This window comes from Cyprinodon tularosa, unplaced genomic scaffold (assembly GCF_016077235.1).
Source record: "Cyprinodon tularosa strain WSP-4 unplaced genomic scaffold, ASM1607723v1 ctg764, whole genome shotgun sequence".
NCBI lineage: Eukaryota > Metazoa > Chordata > Actinopteri > Cyprinodontiformes > Cyprinodontidae > Cyprinodon > Cyprinodon tularosa.
The window spans coordinates 521,359-535,288 of NW_024039523.1; the positions used below are offsets into that span (position 1 = coordinate 521,359).

General features: G+C 42.2%; 1 protein-coding gene across 1 annotated transcript; it reads left to right on the top strand.

Annotated features, from left to right (window-relative positions):
* The first annotated feature begins 613 nt into the window (after positions 1–613).
* On the top strand, positions 614–13,620 carry cfap206 (cilia and flagella associated protein 206). Its single transcript, XM_038270533.1, has 12 exons — positions 614–744; positions 844–927; positions 2,119–2,209; positions 3,646–3,834; positions 4,947–5,114; positions 6,304–6,512; positions 9,225–9,344; positions 10,317–10,515; positions 10,659–10,799; positions 11,771–11,964; positions 12,095–12,238; positions 13,021–13,620. The coding sequence occupies exons 1-12, from the start codon at positions 637–639 to the stop codon at positions 13,240–13,242; spliced, it is 1,869 nt and encodes a 622-aa protein (XP_038126461.1). The 5' UTR covers positions 614–636; the 3' UTR covers positions 13,243–13,620.
* The last annotated feature ends 310 nt before the right edge of the window (positions 13,621–13,930 follow it).

A 13,930-nucleotide genomic window follows, 5' to 3' on the forward strand; every position in this document is an offset into this window, starting at 1 on the left:
TGCATCCCCCTAACAAATGGAGTCCCCCCCCCCCCCCCTCCCCCGTCCCCCAGTGAGGTCTACACAAGATCTATATCCAGTCATTCAGCAAAGATACATCGCTGTACATCTTATTTTGGCATTTGATGAGCCCTTGAATAATATATTACCTACTGGAAATTAAGTTAGAATAAAAAAGTAAACAAGTCAAGAAAAAAAGGTAAAAATCTCATTGAAAGTTAAACGGTTAATAAGCTTAGTTAACAATTATATTTAGGTTTATAAGCTAAAAACTGTAAGTACCAGTATCAGCATTAATGCCTCTAAAGTTATGTTGGACCAAAAACAATGTGTTTCTTTCACTCTGTGTGTTTTTCATGAATTTCTTCTAGAAGCACTTTTGTTATGTTTCTTAAAATATTCGGCCAAGTTGGTGTTTCTTATTATTACACTGACATTAATATCTGCCATCAAAATATCCATATTTTTTAAATATTACACAGGTAATAAGGTCTTTTCCTGGATTCCAATAAAACTATTCAAACTATTTCACTGAGTGCCATATAAAGCGTTAAATGTAACAGAACTATAGCCCCCTCTAGTGGCCAGCATGATGTCACACCGTTACCATAGCAGCCGGGTCCAAACACAGTAAACATGTCTCGGTTTGAAGCAGAAAATGAGGTTAAAAGCATCATTTCTGAGATACTGGAGGAGTGTTTGAAAAGAGGACATTCGTTCAGTGAAACTCTGGTGGCTTTCATGGTGAGTAATCAGAGTCTAAAGAATAAAATGGAACCAAACGTTTCTCTCATAGAAGAAATGAGCTGGACTTCAGATTCTATTCCTTATTTTTCTGCTTAGGTGAAATCTGTGGTGTTGAATCCGACAAACTGTTTCAATGTGGACAGGAGGCTGACCCAACATGACATCCAGAGACTCAAACAGGTAAGATATTTATCATCATCTCCATCTGTGGTTAACTAAACAAACAGAACAATTTTCCTTTTTGATTCTAATTCCTAACTATGCTCTCACATATAAAACTGTTGCCTGTTTGTTTTTTTTGATAGTTCAAATTGAAATTAACTTTTTTCTTCTTTTCATTTATTAATTTATTAATTGGATCTGGAGAGAAAAACTAGAGAGAAAAGCCTCTTAATGGGGGACTTTATATAAGCCAATTAAAAAACCAACTGATCTCCAATGGAGGATTTTACACGCTGCCATCACCACAAACTGGTTAATATCGGTTATTAATCGGGTTGTTTTAAACAAGTGTCATTTCTGCGGTCTGTCTGAAAATGTGTTTCACCTTTTTATGGAATGCACAAGACTAAAGACAATTTCTAGCCTTTATTTAGTGTTTTTAGTCTTTTTTGGGATGTTTTTTACAAACGCTCTTTTTATGTGAGCTGTTTGCCAGAATGGAAGAAACAAGCCAAAGGCCCGACATTAAAATGTTTTAATCAGTGAAGCAAAGATGGCCGTTTAATGTCCTGCAGAGACAGACTGCAGCAGGGAGAGCACCTTGATGCCTTGGCTCTGTGGAAGTTTAAAGGCAGAATAAGGCTGGAGTTTCACTTCCACAGAGACACACAGCATGGAGGATTTTATTCAGCTGTGGGGTTTTAACATTTTATGTGCTGTGTCAGATGATGACAACTACAATTTAACAAGCTCCTCATTTAATGATTTTTAACCAACACTTGTTTTACATCAATAATTGATTCTATTGTCTGAATTGTGTAAATTAAGTGTTGTTAAAGTCATAAAAAGTCATTTATTAATTAAAGAAATTAAACATCTGGATATTTCCTTAAAATCTCAATGCAATCTATTTTCCTTATTTATTGTATATAAAACACAGAATAAGCTACAAAATCTTGAGAAACTACAGTTTTAGTTTGCAGTGGCCTAGCCCACTATAGAAATACTTAGACCCTCATAAAAACAAAAATAACACAAAAATCACAGCTTCACTAACTTAAAAAGCTGTCTAAAGCAGAGCAGAGGACTTCAGAGCACAGTGGATCTTGTGGTCTGGAAACCCTTTGATCATTGATCATTTAAAAGCAGCCATGTCTGATGATGATCTCTCAGCATTTCTTTTCTCTCTGTCCATATTTTGTCATTCAGCTCGGCCTGGATAAGCTTACAGAGGACTGCAGCCCAAGTCTGGATACAATCAAAATGCAACTTTATTTTGACATGAACTACACCTCTAGATGTGAGTAATCAACATGACTTATTTCTTAAATGTTTACCTGATGGATCTTGAGTTAGCCTGTGTCTCTACACCTTGAAGGTTTCTCTCTCCAGGTTTTTTTCCTGAAGAGATCACTCAGGACAAACTCTTTAAATAACAATTCATAATGTTTATGTATTAAATAAACAGGAGACATGACAACAGATTCTGATAGAAATTATAATCTTACTCAGATCAGAGAAGTTGCTTAGAGTTACAGAAGGCAGCTGCTTACCAACCGGGCTCACATCTCAGGAAGTGGACGTGAATCACAGTTAGAAAATCATTTTATACAACTTCAGTCTGCCGCATCATCACATTTTACATCATACACTGCAAAAACGATCTAGAAATAAGTGAAAAATTTCTTAAATTAAGTGTATTCACGCTTGATTTGAGTAGGTAAATGAGAAAGTTTGCCAATGGAATGAGTAATTTTACTCTTAAAATAAGATAATATGTACTTGAAATAATACAATGCAATTGTGTTTTCTTATTTTAAGTGTAAATTGTCTTGTTTCATTGGCAGAATGTCTCTTTTACCTCCTCAATTCAAGAACAAATACACTTATTTTAAGAAAAAAATGACTTAATCTAGATTTAGATTTTTTGCAGTGTACAAGTTTGCAAATAATCTGCATCACACAAAGATGCAGATTTCCATGGCTGCAGCCTTATCACAATATTACACTTTGTTCTTAGCTGAAGGTCACCGCTCTCATTCCATTCCCACATCTTTGCCACGGAAAGAATGAAGATTATTACTGTATATATCTGGATGAGGAACTGTCCTAATTAGATAAACTACTGTTGAAAACATCAGTTCTAACAAGCAACAGGCAGCTGATGTTAAGGTGTAATAAACTCACACATCATCAGTGATAATTATCCTAACAATCTTTATCATGGGAGCAAGAAGGTACTGGGTTTGATTCCGTGCCTGGGGTCTTCCTGCATGGAGTTTGTATGTTCTCCCTGAGCATGCGTGGGTTCTCTCAGGGTACTCCAGCTTCCTCCCACAGTCCAAAAACATGACTGTTAGGTTAATTGGCTTCTCTAAATTCTCCTTAGGCGTGAGTGTGTGTGAATAGTTGTTTGTCCTGTTTGTCTCTGTGTTGCCCTGCGATGGACTGGAAACCTGTCCAAGGTGGACCCCGCCTCTCACCCATAGACAGCTGGAGATAGACACCAGCACCCCTCGTGACCCCAATTGGGACAAGCGTGACGGAAAATGGATGGATGGATCTTTATCATTTATATTCTTATCTATACTTGTAGTTTAGCACACATCAGAGAGAAAAGACAGACTTTCTTTTTGTAAATGTAAGTCGTTTATTAAACATGTTCAAGCTCATCGGCTGTTGAAGCTCTGTGTTGATGTTTTTAGTTCCTCCTGAATAGGATTGCTTGTCTTGCAGGTGAATTTCTGGCTGAGATCCATCGGCTGCTGGACTCCAAGCTAAGTGGATTGAGTAGAGGAATTACAGACATCAGAGCAAAATCCAGGGAAGATTTCCACGCTTTGTATCATCAAATCATCACATACATCCTGCTGCGATCTGGAACAGGCTCGCCCACAGATTTAGGCAGTGTTCTGGAAACAAACGGTCAGTATGTCACCCTTAACATGCAGCAACAGCTTGACCTTATGCTACCATCTTGCTCATGTTTGTAAAAAGCAAGACTCTACTGTTAGTCTGTAGAATAGATTTTATTTGATAACAGTTTGGTAGTTTCTACAGTACATAGTGTGAGCTACTGCTGAGCTAACACATAGCTAACACCCAGCTAACACCCAGCAAACACCGAGCTAACACATAGCTAATACCCAGCTAACACAGAGCTAACACCCAGCTAACACATAGCTAACACCCAGCTAATACATAGCTAACACCCAGCTAACACATAGCTAACACCCAGCTAACACATAGCTAACACCCAGCTAACACATAGCTAACACACAGCTAACACATAGCTAACACCGAGCTAACACATAGCTAACACCGAGCTAACACATAGCTAACACCCAGCTAATACATAACTAACACCGAGCTAACACCCAGCTAACACATAGCTAACACCCAGCTAACACATAGCTAACACCTAGCTAACACATAGCTAATACCCAGCTAATACATAGCTAACATCGTGCAAACACATAGATAACATCGAGCTAACACATAGCTAACACCCAGCTAACACCTAGTTAACACCGAGCTAACGCATAGCTAACATCGAGCTAACACATAGCCAACACCCAGCTAACACCTAGTTAACACCGAGCTAACACATAGCTAACACAGAGCTAACACATAGCCAACATTTAGCTAACACCTAGTTAACACCGAGCTAACACATAGCTAACACCGAGCTAACACCGATCCCCACAGCCTGCACTCTGGGTCCCTGAGCAAGACCCTTTACCCCTCAATAGCAGCCCACTGCTCGCCAAAGGGAAGGGTTAAATGCATAGTGAATTTCTCCAATATGAGATCAATAAAGCTCAATTATTATTCAGTTTCTTTCTCTAATGCCAACATATTTTATTTCCAAAATCAAACCTGAGAAAGCTGACGCTGATTAACAGCAATCGCTTCCTTCAGTAAAATCCACAAGCAAAAGTAAAAACCTTTGGTAAAGACCTTTTAGTTAAGCTGTTATTCTGAGGGAATCTGATGATAACAGTGATGATAGATGCCTGATTGTTGTTGTCTTTCAGCTGCCCTGGAGAGTGTCTTACCCCTGGCTGAGCTGGGAGCTTTCCTGGTGCTGGTGAAGAAAGACAAGGAGCAGGAATTGAGAGAACTCACTATGATTGTAACGGGAATCCGACTCTTCATTGAAGCCAGCAAGCAAGACGAGGAGGTTTTAGGCATCCAGACATTAAGTATGTGTAAACGCTCCCCTTTAAATCCCATCAGGTTCTTATTGGATTACAAAACTGAACTGGTGCAGGACAGAGTGCACATAAGCACATTTACATTGGTTAGGCAGGTTCACCACACTTTTGCTATGTTCACACTGCAGCCTGAAGTCACCCGAAGTCCATCTGCCACCTTTATCTGATCTTTTCATGACAGTCTGAACAACACAGATTCAATCTTTTTAAATGCTACGTCCAGGTTGCATTCAACCTGATTGACATGAATTCCTGACAAAGGTCACTATTCTGCGTCTTACTATGCAGAAGTGGCAAGAAAAACAACCACCATGGTAGACCATGATGCGGAGAGCCGTATTTATGTTTAACCATCTAAATGTGACTAACTGGATGTGCTCTCTTCATCCTCTAACATGGGAGCTGGCTCGGAGCTCGTCTGCATGGCTGTTTCCTGGACGGGGCTGCCTTTTACAGCTGCTTTTTGTATCTATGCTTCTTTTTCTATGTCTGCTTCTGTCTCCTTGAACCCCAGTGGGCCTCAGCAGATGGCCGCTCACACTGAGCCTGGTTCTGCTGGAGGATTCTTCCTGTTAAAAGGGAGTTTTTCCTCTCCACTGTCGCTACAAGCATGCTTAGTGTGAGGGATTGCTGAAGAGTCAATGATTCGATGCAATCCACTGGTTTTCCTTAGATAGAAAACTTGATGATGATCTGGTGAACTGTAAAGTGCCTTGAGATGACATGTGTTGTGAATTGGCGTTATAGAAATAAATTTAATTGAATAGAAATTAGATATCTGACTTCTCTTGACCTTATCCATTAATAATACCCATTAATGAATACTCAGCAGTCTTGAGAAATACAGACACTGTCCCAAAGCATGCTTGTTCCTAATGCAGTGGAAGGTTAAACATCTCGAAGACAGGATGGCAAGGATCTCTGCATGATTGCCAGCTTAGCTATTTTGTTTGATCAGAACATTTCTTGCCAACTGCAGGGTAACATAATCCACGTATCTGATGGTGATATCCAATTTATTTTTTGAAAATAGAATTACATAAATGGGATCCATTTACTTCTGACAACATAATAGTTGAGATTAGAAGAGTCATGGTACACAGATGAACCTCTGAGAGCAGTTAAACTGTTTTCTATTGTAGTTTTATCTTATTTCAAGGTTTAACTGTCTTTGCAGTGCCAGCAGTTCTTAAAGAAGGACTTCAAATCCGTGATGAAAGCATCAGAAATGAACTGAGCACCACACAGAGTTTGGTATGGAGGTACACAGCTCTGCTGGAGAAGTTAACAAATCCTGACACCCACCCGGGGGTGCTTGATGTCACCCAACTCAAACAGGCTCTCTACAATGTCAGGCAGCATGAAGTTTTCCTCAAGATCTTACTGGTGAGACAAGGCGGTCAATAACTTTTGAACATGTTTTTCCTCACATTTAAAAACGAAAACTACGATGTTAATGACAAATGATAGTCTCATTTGTGAAAAAAACAAAACTATACGATAGAGAAAGCCCACCTAGAAACTAGAGGGAGTTTGTAATGACAGGATAGGAAAAAGTTCAGTTTTATCCCGTTAAGCTGAATGAGGATAGATTTGCCTTCTCAACAAATGTCACCATTCTGCCCATCCAGGACTAGTCAATGGCATAGAGGCCAAAGTACATTTGATATCCTTAAAGGGGAATTTTTTTTTTTTTTTTACATTGAGCCCTTGATTTTATGTTATTACATCATGTTCTACTCACCCATATGAGTTTTGTGTCATTTGGAGCCGTTCTGAAGATCACGGTAACGTCTTCCTATGGGCAACGACTTGAAGGCACAAACTAAACTGTTCATAATTTATTCTTTATGGTACGCCAGCATTCAGAACATGTAGGCCAATCACTGTACCCCAGACATCCAAGGTTATATTTTTTATATTTATATCTTTTAAAAACAAAGCAGTGCATGTATGACGTTACCCGCACGCCGGACAGGATTTTTTTTCAAAAGAAATTTATTTAACCAATGTACATTACACCAGTCGGCTACGCTCTACCTGTATATTCGGCTAGCTAATCTGAATTGTTCAATTCCATTTTACCTTCCGATGAGCTGTCCCTTCCGATGGGCTGTCCCTTTCGATACGTTGCCCCTTCCGATGGGTTGTCCCTTTCGATGGGCTGTCCCTTCCAATGCGCTGTCCCTTCCGATGGGCTTCCCCTTCCGATGGGCTGTCCCTTCCGATGGGCTGTCCCTTCCGATACGTTGTCCCTTCCGATGGGTTGTCGCTTTCGATGGGCTGTCCCTTCCAATGCGCTGTCCCTTCTGATGGGCTTCCCCTTCCGATGGGCTGTCCCTTCCGATACGTTGTCCCTTCCGATGGGTTGTCGCTTTCGATGGGCTGTCCCTTCCAATGCGCTGTCCCTTCTGATGGGCTTCCCCTTCCGATGGGCTGTCCCTTCCGATGCGCTGCCCCTTCCGATGCGCTGTCCCTTCCGATGCGCTGTCCCTTCCGATGCGCTGTCCCTTCCGATGGGCTTCCCCTTCCAATGCGCTGTCCCTTCCGATGCGCTGTCCCTTCCGATGGGCTGTCCCTTCCGATGCGCTGCCCCTTCCGATGCGCTGTCCCTTCCGATGGGCTTCCCCTTCCGATGCGCTGTCCCTTCCGATGGGCTTCCCCTTCCAATGCGCTGTCCCTTCCAATGGGCTTCCCCTTCCGATGCGCTGTCCCTTCCGATGGGCTGTCCCTTCCGATACGTTGTCCCTTCCGATGGGTTGTCGCTTTCGATGGGCTGTCCCTTCCAATGCGCTGTCCCTTCTGATGGGCTTCCCCTTCCGATGGACTGTCCCTTCCGATGCGCTGTCCCTTCCGATGGGCTGTCCCTTCCAATGGGCTTCCCCTTCCGATGCGCTGTCCCTTCCGATGCGCTGTCCCTTCCGATGGGCTTCCCCTTCCGATGCGCTGTCCCTTCCGATGGGCTTCCCCTTCCGATGCGCTGTCCCTTCCAATGGGCTTCCCCTTCCAATGGGCTGTCCCTTCCGATGGGCTTCCCCTTCCAATGGGCTGTCCCTTCCGATGGGCTGTCCCTTCCTATGCGCTGTCCCTTCCGATGGGCTGTCCCTTCCTATGCGCTGTCCCTTCCGATGGGCTGTCCCTTCCGATGCGCTGTCCCTTCCGATGGGCTTCCCCTTCCGATGCGCTGTCCCTTCCGATGGGCTTCCCCTTCCGATGGGCTGTCCCTTCCGATGGGCTGTCCCTTCCGATGCGCTGTTCCTTCCGATGGGCTGTCCCTTCCGATGCGCTGGTTCTTCCGATGGGCTGTCCCTTCCGATGCGCTGTCCCTTCCGATGGGCTGTCCCTTCCGATGCGCTGTTCCTTCCGATGGGCTGTCCCTTCCGATGGGCTGTTCCTTCCGATGGGCTGTCCCTTCCGATGGGCTGTTCCTTCCGATGGGCTGTCCCTTCCGATGGGCTGTTCCTTCCGATGGGCTGTCCCTTCCGATGCGCTGTTCCTTCCGATGGGCTGTCCCTTCCGATGGGCTGTCCCTTCCGATGGGCTTCCCCTTCCGATGCGCTGTCCCTTCCAATGGGCTTCCCCTTCCGATGCGCTGTCCCTTCCGATGGGCTTCCCCTTCCAATGGGCTGTCCCTTCTGATGGGCTGTCCCTTTCGATGGGCTGTCCCTTCCAATGCGCTGTGCCTTCATATTGGATGTGCCTTCCAAATGGCTATGCCTTCCAATAAAGGCACAGCCTATTGGATGGCATACCTATTGAAAGGCATAGCCCATGCACAAAAAAATATTCCAACAATCCAGAGAAATGAGGGATGGCTATATGATTTGCATCTAACTTGTAAAATGCTTAGGGGGATAGACCTCCATGCTCCTTAATTACAGCAGCCCTCAAACCACAGATTGTTCTGTCACAAGCCAACAGAAACGTCTTCAACTGAACAATTGCCTTCTAAATTAAGCCTGTTATGCTGCTTAACAGAAGAAATTTCCATTAGTTATACTAGAAATAAATACTGACTACATGACCTAAAAACTGTTAATTGTTCTACAGTAAAATGTATTGTTTCTAAATAAGAATGTGTTTTCTTTTTATTGCCAGGCTGATGCGGCCATATGTGTCAGTAATATGGAGAGTCATCAGGCAAAGCTTTCTTCTTTGTTAAAGCAGCTGAAAGAACTTGTGCAGGACAATGAGCCGCTGCCATGTTCAACTGTTTTTGTAAGTTCTGGCTGACCAGGCTGTATAGTTCATGTCTCTGCCAGCCTCTTCTCTCTGTGTTTAGTGCACTGTACTCTGTAATAAATTATATGATTATCAACCCAAAAACATTCATACAAAATGAAACTCTGATCCGCATCTTCACCTTTGATATACGGCTTTATTTTGGCACCGCATAACAGGTTAATTATTGTAATTATTATTGTTATTTTTATAATACATCTTTCTGCTTTAAATGTCTTTTAGAGCTCGGAAATAAACTTGTCAAATTATACTTGAGAAGTTTTCTCTTGAGTTGCTATGAATATAAATAATTGTGTTGGATGGGCTGATAATATATGGATCACAGACTTGTGACTTGAGTTGAACTTTGTGATTCTGGATATCATCGTATCTTAATCCAAGCAAATCAATTTAACATCGTATCGCGATAATGCTTTGGATTTAGGCCTGTACTACGCTTCTCTTTCAGTCAGTGGCCCCTGACCTTTTTTGCACAATGGACCGGTTTTATGTGAGATATTTTTAAGGCCGGTCTGTAGCTGTAGTTTTCTCTGGTTTCTATGGAAATGTTAAACATGCCTTAAAAATAAGACCACTAATACAAAGTGCATGGAGACAGCCTGCTAACTACTAACAATAGCAGTGCAGCTCTAGCTGCAACGAGATGATGGAGTTACAGCGAAAGGTATCACATCACGTAAAGATAGACGTAACAATCAAAATGAAACACCATTTGGACTCGGAAAATAGATAAAATAGAAGTTATTTATTCTTTTTGTGCAGCCCAGTACCAAATGATACTGGATCAGTGCTCTAAAGGCTTAAAGGCAGAGGACAAACATCCCTATGGAATGGGCCATAAGGGATCTTTCCTTTCTCTTATTATAAATTATATACCTTCCATTCTACTGTTGAAACTGTTTCTAAAGTTAATTTTTCTATTTCATTTTCAACTTTATTTTCTTTCAGCCTTTGTTCAAATCTGTATCAAAACTGTGGTTGGAGCTTCAGGATGAGGCCCAACTGCTGAACAATCTGAATAAGATCGCAGTCAGTCTGAAGCCCTTCCTGGTCTCTCAGGCTAAGATGTTTTCAGAAGCATGTCTGGAGAGCCTGCTGGAAGCAGCAGAAGTGAAGACAGATAACCAGAGGATAGCAGCATCCTCGGGTATGGCTGATGTCACCCACACACACAGCTCTGCAGGTTCCTGATGAAGCTTACTCATCAAGCGTCCTCTACAGGCTATGAAAAGGAACCTGGACTGAGATGATTTGATGGTTCAGGATTCTGTTGTTTGATTTCCCCTCCAGATGAACAGATTGATCCGGACCTACTGAAGTCACAGGAATGGCTCCTCCCTCACACAGCTGACAGCTTCACTGGGCTGCCGCTCCAGTATAATGGATTCTGTGCTTACATGCTTGTGAAGAGAGATGGTCTCCTACTCCCAGGTAGTGGCTCCCCTGAAACACCTGAGATATTTATCCCTTTAAAACATGATAGAGTTTAGATTATATTAATATATCACATGAAAGAATAAAGGGTAAGATTATGGCGTCACATTCATTTCAAAACGCCCAAACGCCCACCAGCAAAATAAACACACTTGGATGTATGTTAAACCATTTCTGTGCATATTCTATCTACCATCGCACAACAAAATCATACATGCGCGAGAAACTGCCGCTTCGAGAGGAGAAAATATCCCTCTTTGTGTGCCATGTCCTCCCAGGCGCTCGAGATCGAGCTTAGGATCTCACCACAACCATGATTTTCTATCCAGTGGCCACGCTCAAGGATGTTTGTGTTCTCGAAAGTGTCTCTGCCCTCGGACTGATTTTCTCCCAGCGCAAAGGAGAATGTGTTTTGACAGGGTGGGTGGAGAAAAACCTCCTCTGTAAGCCTCCTCCTGATTGGACCTTGCAGACACGATAACTCTGGAAGTAGTATCATGAAACCTTTGACTGACAGCTCGTCATCCATAAGGAAAGACGACGGCTGTAGTTCGGGACAGTGGTGGAGGCTTCTCCGTGGTTCATGGGGCAAGTGGTAAACATCAGTCAAAGTATGCTTATTTTGCTTGCGGGCGTTTTGAAATAAATGTGACGCAATAGAAGATATTCTACCTTTTTTATAAAGTGAAGTCTCAATTCAATTGAATTCTATTCAGTTTATTTCTATAGCACCAATTCACAGCATGTCATCTCAAAGCACTTTACAGTTCACCAGATCATCCAGTCAGATTGATTCAAAGTTTTCTATCTAAGGAAAACCAGCTGATTGCATCGACTCATTGACTTAAATACAATCCCTCACACTAAGCATGCTTGTAGCGACAGTGGAGAGGAAAAACTCCCTTTGAACAGGAAGAAACCTCCAGCAGAACCAGGCTCAGTGTGAGTGGCCATCTGCTTTTTTACAGGTAACCCATGTATTGGAATTCTAAAGCACAAAGAGAGGTTCTACGCGTTTAGCTCTAAAGAGGCGGCTTTGATGTTCGCCTCGTCTCCTGAGGCCTTCATTTCAGAGGTGGTAGAAAAATCCAAAAGTTTCCCAGAACTCTTCCAGCTTCTCAGACTCCATCAGCAGCCTCTCTGCACACATCCACAGCCTGAGGTTGGTCTTTTTCTCTCAGTAACATTCCTCCATCCTTCTGTTCAGTTTCTCTGTTGCTTTAAGTTCTGCTGTGCGTGATCTGATACTTTTTTTACCCGCTAGCCGTAAATCTTCCTCTATGCTTTTGCAGACAGACCCAGAGGAGGTTTTATCCACCATTCCCATCACCAAGCAGGACGCCGGCATTCAAACTGACACCCACCCAGTGGATTCCTACATTGACAAGTCATATGAGTGGAATGAGTGGGAGCTGAGACGAAAAGCCATTAAACTGGTGGGGCGGGTCAGACCGACACAATGTTATTGTGTGTGGCTTTGGAACAGCACCAGGCTGGGACCATCAGTCTCTATAAGTGGGACTGTATTAAAGCTGTGGATTTACATCCAAACTGATTTTCTGTGCTGCATCATGTCTCAAGCTGTTAGCATAAATCAGAGGCGGAGCCAGAAAATATCAATAAGGGTGGCCTAGTGGACAAAATTCTTTCAGGTTTGAGTTCTTGGGCAAAATCTAATTCATTGTCATTAATTACCTGCTTTTATCAATAGTGGTTCTGCATAAAATTATATTTACATGTACTAATATCTACATTAAATTGATTACTATTATTAAAGTAGTTATTTGTGTCTGATTTCAATGGAGGCTCTTAGATGACTTGCAGAGATGCATAATTTTCCCTTTACCCCATAAAACACAAAATCTAGTTCTGAAAAGAGCATGAATTCTGTATTTATCCTCTTTAATGTTATTATATTGATCTCCATAATTAATCACAGTGTTTGTTGTCATGTAACTGTTAACATAAGAAAAATGGAAATGTTAAATAAGTTAGAATATTCAACGTTAGCGTATTACTACTGCCACCATCTGTATTCGAAGGCAATATGGTAGGGGGGGCACAGGGGTGGCCAATGATTGGCTGAGGGTGGTCAAAGTGGACAGTGATTGGCTAAGGGTGGTCATGGCCACCCCTGGACCCCCCATCTAGCTCCACCCCTGCACCAATTCATCTTCTTTTGTTCTAACAAAGCTGTTTTGTGCTCTTTATATCTCAGGCTAATCTTCGGAGGACAGCAACTCACTCAGTGCAGACGGATATGAGCCACATGAGACGGGACAATGCTAGTCAGACCTGGCTGCCCAAGGACGCAGCCTGCCAAAGCAAGAGGGACAGTGGGAGCAGCGTCCCCAAACCTCAGATGTTCCTGACAGGCCTGAGGGGACAAAGAATCACCCAGCAGATCAACACAATCCTCACAAGACCTGTTGATGAATAAAGAAAACTTCTGATTAAAAAAAGCTGCTGGTGTTAAAAGATTCCTTTCACATCTTGTTCTGGTGCAGGTGTTATTAGATATAAATATATTAAATAACTAGAACTGTAAGTTGTAGTTAATTAATAGGTCATTATTATGTGTGTCGGGCACATTAATTATTTATTTATTTTTCCTTCTAGTGTTGCATAGACCTTAGTTGAATCACTTTTTTTTAAGGGTCTTGATAATTCTTTTTTCTTTTGTAAATCGATTACGTTAATTTATGGGATATTGGTCCAGCTATAAGTAGGCTGGGTTTCCACCTGTTAGTCTCTCTCTCTCTGGATTGGCTCACCAGGTCCAACTTTCTGTTCATACTTTTTTACTTTTTTCTTTCTTAGAGTTTTTTTTTTGGACACGGGAAACTGGGGAACAAATCCGACTCTCTGTTTTTTTGTCTCTTTGCAGAAAAACAAAACACCTGATCTAAAAAGAAGTTCCAGAGATTAACAATAAAATAATTCTTTTGAACCTCATGTTTGTCTCGTGTCCTCAAATATGTTGTGGCCTGGGTGGTCTTAACAGTCATTCAATTAAAAAAGCAAAACTAATTAATTATCAGTTGAATGATTATGACTGTGATTTACTTACTGACCAGGCTTTTCAATTCAATTTCAATTCAGTTTATTTCAATAGCGCCAAATTCACA

What these genes read in the sequence shown, in the direction of transcription:
- cfap206 (XM_038270533.1), top strand. Translation starts at nt 637, where the DNA reads ATGTCTCGGTTTGAAGCAGAAAATGAGGTTAAAAGCATCATTTCTGAG. An exon ending in TGCCATGTTCAACTGTTTTT is followed by an intron (nt 9,345 to 10,316) that starts GTAAGTTCTGGC and finishes ATTTTCTTTCAG; the next exon opens with CCTTTGTTCAAATCTGTATC. An exon ending in GCACACATCCACAGCCTGAG is followed by an intron (nt 11,965 to 12,094) that starts GTTGGTCTTTTT and finishes ATGCTTTTGCAG; the next exon opens with ACAGACCCAGAGGAGGTTTT.